The 8,489-nt window shown below is 42.7% G+C and overlaps 1 protein-coding gene across 2 annotated transcripts; it reads right to left on the bottom strand.

The window, feature by feature from the left end:
- Window positions 1–483: 483 nt before the first annotated feature.
- On the bottom strand, window positions 484–8,206 carry LOC108248689 (carboxypeptidase O-like). 2 transcript variants are annotated; one of them, XM_017437628.2, is made up of 9 exons: window positions 8,048–8,206; window positions 6,292–6,331; window positions 6,109–6,210; window positions 4,791–4,895; window positions 4,580–4,696; window positions 4,183–4,273; window positions 3,889–4,091; window positions 1,961–2,045; window positions 485–1,889 (listed from the first exon to the last, which is right to left on the bottom strand). In XM_017437628.2, the coding sequence occupies exons 1-9, from the start codon at window positions 8,113–8,115 to the stop codon at window positions 1,633–1,635; spliced, it is 1,068 nt and encodes a 355-aa protein (XP_017293117.1). In that variant the 5' UTR covers window positions 8,116–8,206; the 3' UTR covers window positions 485–1,632. The 2 variants fall into 2 exon arrangements, with proteins under 2 accessions (XP_037829695.1, XP_017293117.1); XM_037973767.1 differs by lacking the exon at window positions 6,292–6,331 and having other exon boundaries at window positions 484–1,889; window positions 6,109–6,243; window positions 8,048–8,161.
- Window positions 8,207–8,489: the final 283 nt, after the last annotated feature.

The following is an 8,489-nucleotide window of genomic DNA, read 5'->3' as shown; positions in this document are numbered from 1 at the left end:
AGGATATCTTCAGGTGATCTGGTTTAATAAAGTGATATTTAACTTAGTAAGTCAAGGCAGGTTTTCTGACTGAATATGTAGATGTTCATGAAAATGGGGGGAAACTGTGCGCTCAAATATACTTAATTATTATGAATGAAGAGCAATGAAATATTTAGTATCGTACCAATTCCATAAAAAACAAAAAGTAGAATTACTCAGAGTGCGCAAACTTCTGCCACGGTCAGCTAAACAACACCAATTCTTACAAATACTCTATGATGTTACAATAATGTTGATGACATTCCTGGAAGGCCATTGGGATTGTGGGCGCTGAGGGTGCTACAGCCCCTCATATGTCATTGACAAAAAACGACATATGTCATAAACAAACCTCCGCCAAGGCCACAGCGTGATTAAAAAATGGTGCGATCCAGATCATAATCTGGATCACCATCAAAATTTAATGAACTCTTGTTCTTTTTTTTGTAATAACCCCAACATATCCTGAAGATTTCATCCACATCTGTTTATTAGTTTTTATGTAATTTTGCTAACAGACAGACAAACAAACAGAACCGGAAACAGAACTTCCTTGGCGAAGGGAACAAAAGGGTCATATGTAGGAGCAGAGACAAGTTTTTAACAAAGGGGTCACCTGTGACCTTTGACCCCATTAACCTTGAAATCAACAGGCATCATCTTTGACCCATGAGGCGTCCATCTGTGCAGTCTGACATTCCTATATTACACAGCTGCAGAGTTAGAGCACAAGATCAACTGTGATGTTGACATTTGACCCCATGACCTCGAAATCAATAGTGATCACCCTTGACCCAAGAGGTGTCCAGTTTAATTTTCCTCCTCGATACGGTTGCGCAGTTGGAGCACAAGGTCAACTGTGACCTTGACCTTTGACCCCCCCCCCTCACCTGGAAATCAACAGTGATCACCCTTGACCCACGAGGTGTCCAGCTTTGGAGTTTAACATTCCTGTTATATAACTGCAAACCTAGAGCTGATCTGTGATCTTGACCTTTGACCTGATCACCACCAAAATTTAATCACCTGTTCCTTGTACCATGTTTGACGTTTCCTGGAAGTTTCCTGAAAGTCCGTTCATAACTTTTGAGTAATCCTGCTAACAGTCAGACAGACAGACGCTACCGAAAACATAACCTCTTTGGAGCTAAAGTAAAACTCAAGAAGAATCTTGTGTTTTTAGCTTCATAAGCATTTGTTTTTGCAAGGATCTCCCTAGTGTAGATGTCTCTCAGTGAAAGTTGAGTGGGCACAATAAAACTCCAAAACAAACACAATAATCCCTGTCTAAACATCATCGTCAAACATTAACGTGGAATATTAATAAAAACTGAACAGTGCTCCATGGCAGCTGAGCTGAACATATCTCAGATGGAATTCTGACCTGGTTCAACCTATTAAATATGGAGGCAAATAAAGTCAAGAACATTCGAATCAGGTTTGTTTACTGAATGTATATAATTTGCCATAATGTGCTGTTTAAACCAACCAAGACTTTACAGTTTAGCAAATATTTCATCTTGAAAGAACTCTGAATTTGGTTTCAAGTTTAAAATAAATACATGTTTCATTCGGAGCAAGGAGTTACAAAAGCAGGAGCAGCTTCTCTCCTCACATCAGGGTGACCCCCGCTGCCAACAGCAGGGTCCAAAGGGTCGCCGCGGCGGTCACTACGGCGCCGCTAAAGGTCTGGTCGTGGGCGTAGGTGATGATGTGCAGAGCCCCGCTGTAGGCCTCCTCGCAGGCCGGCTGGATCTGGTCCTCGGGGAGCTGGAAGCCGAACGTCCCCTTGTCCCTCAGCTCGAAGGTGTAGGAGAAATGGATCCCCTGCATGTGAGCCCAGTCTTGGGATGAACCGGAGAAGGGGTCTGAAGGGTTACAACTGGTTCGTTAGAGTCCTTTAAATGCGACATTTAAAGTGTGAAGTGTTTACACTTACATAACACGTCTGGAGAGGTCCCTACTGTGTAGTTCTGTCCGTGGACCTTCCAAATGGCTTCAGCTGCTCCCAGTCCCACCTTCATCTGAGGATCCACACAATAAGTTTCATCAGGTTATCAGTGAAACCTACAAGGAACCCATCTCCGCTCTATTTGGAAAAAATGCAGATTGAAACAGTGGAGCTTCATCAGTATTCATGGCTTCAGCCCGTGACTGACAAATTACGGCAGAGCAAGCAGAAAGATTGGGCTCAGCTGTGACAAATGCGGATGAATGTAAGCCCCGGCTTATGAGGTGTGACGCCATCTTGGATGCGTTGAACAATCGCTTTTGAGGGAGGGGAGTGTGAGATCACGGCAAGGGAATACTGGAGTGCGCCTCATTTCGAACAGTTTAAAACAGGAGTCTCCAATCCTGGTCCTCCATGGCCACCATCCTGCATGTTTTCCTTGTTTCTCTGCTCCAACACGACTGATTCAGTAGTTAAATGACCTCTTCATGTTCTGCAGAAGCCTGTTAATCATCCATTGATTTAAATCAAATGTGTTGGAGCAGAGAAACAGGACCAGGATTGGAGACCACTGGTTTAAAAAGTGGTTTGGAATCAGTCGCTGAAGATCTCTTCAGTGGTCAAGTTTCTTCCCCTCTTATCAGATCTAGAGGGCCAGCTTTGCCTCGGAATTGATTTGCACGCCATCAGAGGGAATCTGTGTTTCATTCCCAAGCAAAACACAAAGTACTACTTGGTGGATGCGCCTTGGTCGGCGAGCACAGCGGTAGGTAGGACGTTTCTTGTAGTTGGTCAACAGGTTCGAACACATTTAAGGAGGGATTTTGGCCCGCTCTTCTTTTTCCAGAACCTCTCTAGATCCTTCAGGTTTCTTTGGCTGCAGCTTGGCAACTTGAAGCTTCAGCTCCCTCTGCAGGTTTTCTACAGGACTGAGGTCTGGAGACCGGCTAGGGTACTCCATGTGTTTAACGTACTTCTTCTTTTTGTTTTGTCGTGCTGAAAGACTCATCTGTGACACATCTATAGTGTTCTGGCTGAGGGAAGAAGTTTCTCAACCAGGTACACTTACCTTTAAGGTACACGGCCACAACAACTGACCCCTTACAGGGGTTAAAGTCATCCTGTACTCAAAGTACATTTCCAACTCCGTGAATATCTGTGAGGGCGGTGTACTTTGGGTCACACTCAGTACTCCTTATCCTCCACAGATGGCAGGTTGAGTTAAAGCCAAAGAGCTCGGCTTTAGCCTCAGCTGACAAACAAGACAGACACCATTCACAGTCTCACATACACCTAGTGACAACAGATGTTCACGTTATACTTAAGACGAGGCTGTACCTGTGCCTTCTCCAGGAGAGGTTTTGCAAGATATAGGTCCGTTACAGCGTAGTGTGTGGAGCTGCCTTTAGATCATTAACTGGCTCCTCCCATGTATCCTAAGTGGTTAACCCTCCTGAAGCCCCCAAAAGAGAGAAAGAGATGAAGAGAGGTTGAGAAGCCCTTGTAACTTCGGGTCAATTTGACCAACCGCCGACCAATCTGGACCAAAGGTCATCCCATGTAACTGTGTGGCTAATCCCTCAGCTTTCTCATAATCGTCCTTACCCCAAGAGGCAAGCTCATGCGTGTAGCCCCAGACTGTCATTCAACATTTCTTCAGTCTCTGAATATTATTTTTTCTAAACATTTCTTGAAGATGGCCATGTAGTCCATTCCAGCCTGTGCAGATCTACTGATATCTGAGAACCTGTTGTTTCCAGACTCTGTACACAACAGGTTAGCAATTCGATCTACGTTTTGACTACGCAGATAATTCTCTTGCGATGAAGAACACTCCCTACCAAGACAGGTAGTCCTGACAAGCTTGAAAAACTGTGGAGTACTTCGAGTACAAATGTGTATTTGGGCACAAATACCAGCTCATTGTAGTTGGAGGCGGTGTAGTTGGGGTGTCCGAAGGGAAGCAGGATCATCTGGCTAAAGGAGTGGATGGTGAGGAAACACAGGAAGTCGTCCTTTCGGGTTCCGACAAAGTAGGTCACGGCCTGGGTCTCGAGCTCAGACATGACATGGGTCCCGCAGTAGATTTCCTTTTTGCAGTCGAATGATACTCCCACCGCTGTGAACATGGCCAGAGAGAGGAAAAACCGGAATCAGTCCCAGTAATAACACCCTTTTTAAAAAAAAATCTAATCCCAACAAATACTCACTGCCCCAGTTGGAATCGAAGTTGCGGTTGAGGTCGGTGCCGTAACAGCCGCTCGAAGGTCCGGGCGTCCTGTTCTTCCTCCACAGTCGAGTCTGAACGGACCAGAGGGTTCAATCAGCTTGTCTAAATTCAGCAACGCATTAAATAGCCCACTTGACATTTTTCTACACATTAAACGGGCCCTCAAACCGCTGCCGCGTCTTATTACCCCATTATGGGATGATTTTGTACTCGCGGAGCATCAGAAAATCATTTTCTCCAATAATTAAACCCGGAGCTCATTTGAACACGAGAGCCATTTCCCTAATAGTCGATTCTCCCGTGTGACGCTCATCTGCGGTTTGAGAGCTTCGGCTGAAGGTAATTTGACAAATATCCATCAAAACACGAGCACTGACTGTGCTGTCGTTCCAAGTGTAGACGTAGCCGTCGACGTTGAGCACCGGCGTGACGTAGAAGTCCATGTTCCTCACCATCTTTTCCATCTTTGCATCTGTTTTGTATGTTTGCAGAATCTGATGTGAAATTACCAAAATATGATGAGATCAGATATATATGGAGTATTTTTATTTGTTTTTCCCCCTGTATGAGTGGTTTCTAGTCTCCTACCTGCTTGACAAAGTACTGACAGAATGCCGGACTAATCCATTCCCTGGCGTGAATGCCACACTCCACCCAGACAGCCTTCTTTTTTGCTTCCGTGTTCAGGCCAATCTGGAAAACCGATACAAAAGCAGCTAAATATCTGTCTTTGTCAGCTGCAGAGGCAGAAGTATTTCTTTAACCCACTCACAAAGAAAGGAACACTAATATTTAGTAGTTTATTTCTTAATGTAGGGAGACAGAATAACGTGGATGTCAGTGACAGGGGCGCATCCAGAAAGTTTTCAAATGGGGGCCCAGATTGTGGGGGCAATGTTAAAATTGGGGTGGCACCAAAACCAAAAGCCAGAATAGAATTTCAGGGGATTTATGCTGCCATTTGCCGGTTATTTGAAAAATATGTCAATACAAGAGTTAGGGAATCTCCTTCTGAAATGCATTAATCTACATTATTTCATTTTTTAAAATTTATGGTTTATATTGCTTATTAGGAGCAGAGCAGTCACTACTCAACCTGTTGAGTTGTTGATCAAATTCACCCGCCACTTCAAATATTTACCCGCATTTGGCCGGTGGCGGGTGCTAATTTCCACCCCTGGTTTGAACTACAGTCACCAAAAATACCACTGATAACACACTTCAGCTGAATGGATTTAAATTCTGCAAGGTCCCCCTGCTCAAGAAAACCTACCCTAAGCTTGCCAATGAACACCTAAATGATTCAGATAAAGCTTAGGAGGAAGTGCTCTGATCAGATGAGACCAAGATCAAACTCTTTAGCATCAACCTGCGTTTGGAGGAAGGGAACCCAAAGAACACCATCCTCACAGTCGAGCACGGAGGTGGGAACAGCATGGTAATGGTCCAGGATGATTTTGCTACATTAAAGAGCCAATGGGTGAGACCATGTACTGTAAAATCCTGGCCTAGAAGCCTTTGCCAGAACACTGAAAATGGGTTCTTCAAATATAACAATGGCCCAAAACGTCATCTACAGAAGAAGCTCCAGACGTTTTGAGTTGCCAAGAAAGCGAACGGATTTGGTTTCTGCAAAGAGGAGTGGGGCAAAATCCCCCCTTCAACGACAAGAAATGTGTTGGGAATCAAAATACTTCAGACATTTGCTTCCATAATCAAATACTTCTATCATTTAGGGACATGCAAATCAATTTGTAGCTTTTATGTAATTAACTTTCTGGATTTTTCCTTCCTTTTTTTGTGTCTCTTCATTAAAATGCAACTATCAAATATTAGGAATAGTTTTTTTTGTTAGTGAGCAAACTTCCAAGCTTACTTCCTCTATAGCACATAAAATTGGACTTACCTTCAGCAACTTAATAGTTCTCTTTTCGTAAGTCCTCCCGTAGTCCACGATGGTCACGAGATCGGGGTGATCCTTCGCCATTTGAGTCATCCAGGTACTGATCTATAAGGTGGACTATTTATTTAAATTCTGTTTCTATGTGTATAAGGAAAAAACAAACAAACAATAATCAGGCACGCTCACCTCTTCCATTGGATGGTATTTGTAGTAATCATGCTGCACTCTGTTACCAACAAAACACAAGCAGATGTTCATTTCAAGTACTTTTAGAAAGTTCCGTCACGACTTTATGAAAAGGAAAAAAGGATATTTAGGCAATAAATCAGAATGGAACAACGTGGACACAATTTATAAAGGGCAATAAGATGATTAAAACGTGCTAAAGTAAAATAAAGATGTGCCTAAATTAACTTTAAGGCACATAAACAGACTTGAGTTTTGTATCTTAAAAAACTGCTCAAATATATAGAATCCCATTTCTGCCATGACATAAAAAAATAAAAGAACTGTATCGCATCATAACATAAAAATGTGTTTTTGTTTAAACAATATTTTGTTCACATTTTAAGATTATTTTATCTTTGAATACATTTTTTCCACATACTAAGCAAATATTGTCACGTGACTCCACTAATTCCGTTTTATTGTGATTTTTTTTTTGTAACAGTAAACAAAATTTAATCTTGGTATTTTATGATCAAATAGTAGTAATGCTAATTTTTATTATGCGGACCCTCCAGGATTTCGCGATGTTGCGAAAATCAAGCAAACCCCGCAAAATCGCAACTTTTTGCAACTTTGCCCCAAAACGCCGCAACTTTCCCGCAACTTTATCCCAATATTTATTGTTTCTAAAGTGATTCGCCACCGTTTCTGCGGTCTAGTCTCTTCTTTGTGGGTTCGTGTAGCGTGGAATACAAAATAACCCCAAATAACTCAGGAAGAAGACACGTGACGTCACTTCCTGTTAACATCAGAATGCCGGGAGCGTGCAGGAGCAGCGACCGAAGCCAAAATGTGCGCTAATGCTTCACATTTGCCCACAAAGATTTCAGCAAAACACCGCAGTGAAGTTAGTTTTAAGTTGGATATTGGATATTCGCGCTCCACGGAGTTAGCGGTGTCTAGCTCACGGCTGACTTAGCCGTCCCTAAGTTAACCGCTGCGCGTGAGAGAAGGGGCCGGCAGAGAACGGCTGGCCGACATTAGCGTTCCTGTTTCGGGTCAGCCGTGAGCTCGACGCCGCTAACTCCGCGGAGCGCGAATATCCAACATCCAACTTCAAGCTAACTTCGCTGCGGTCGCAAACCAGTTTCCTCCCCAGCTGCAGCTGTTTTGCACGTCCTGCAGTGTAATGGAACATAAACGCATCAACAAACACTTTGTGTCTGCAAAACGTGAGGAGAGCTGCAGACCAGGGACAATCCAGAAATGCTCATGAATGTCAGTTTAGAAGCTATCAAAGTTCTCAAATAAAGCACCTTTTGATCATGTCAGTGTTTGTTGGTGATTATCTTACAGAACTAGGAAGTATTTTTAGTTTATATATTAAAAGTTATGTTTTTTATTGATTTTAGTTAAAAAAAAAACGCAACTTTTAGGAAAATGCCCCGCGAAATCAGGCATTTTAGCCCGCAACGATCCCAAAAAATGCCCGCGAAATCCTGGAGGGACTGATTATTACGTGTTAAATCTGTATATTGTGACGTTATAACATGAAAAAATGTCACGAGAAACGGCTCTATTATTTAGTTTTTCTCACTTATTCGTCAGAAGTTACCATTTTTAACATAAAGCAAAAACTTCGCCATTAAGCTAACGTGTTTCACTTAAACGCGCTTTGCAAAGACAGTAAGTTAAAGTACTTTTACTATCCTGCGATCCCAACCTTTACAGCTGATTGTAAATCAAATCCATTTTCCTTCTTTTGAATACTCACCTCTCCACTGTTGCCGCTGTCACCGTAAAGAGCAGCACGGCGAAGCTAAATCCCCCAAATTGAAGCATCGTCGCATTTATCAAAACCGAACAGCTGAACTCCTCTCGGCTCGCCTGCTTCGACGCCTTCGCCTCCACTAACGAGCGCAAACAGCCAACGCGCCAAAATATTAACCCGGCTTTGGTTAATGTTTTTATCTTTTGTGAACTTTTATGATTTTAAACACGTTTGTGTGTTTGTATTTGGGAAACTCAGATCACTTATTAATTGGAATTAACAGGGTCGTAAATAGTTGTGCAAGTTTTTTTTTTTTTAACCCCAGTGCCCTTGGATCTACTAACATGTGGACACTTTTGTGGCAAATATGTGAAAAAAACTGATAATTTCATCATACATCGATATTTTTTTTCCAGGTTTTTCCATCAATCAATCCCTCCAGGAT

Source organism: Kryptolebias marmoratus, linkage group LG23 (genome assembly GCF_001649575.2).
Source record: "Kryptolebias marmoratus isolate JLee-2015 linkage group LG23, ASM164957v2, whole genome shotgun sequence".
Lineage (NCBI taxonomy): Eukaryota > Metazoa > Chordata > Actinopteri > Cyprinodontiformes > Rivulidae > Kryptolebias > Kryptolebias marmoratus.
The sequence above is the reverse complement of the archived record's forward strand: the minus strand, read 5'-3'. Positions and strand labels throughout refer to the sequence as shown.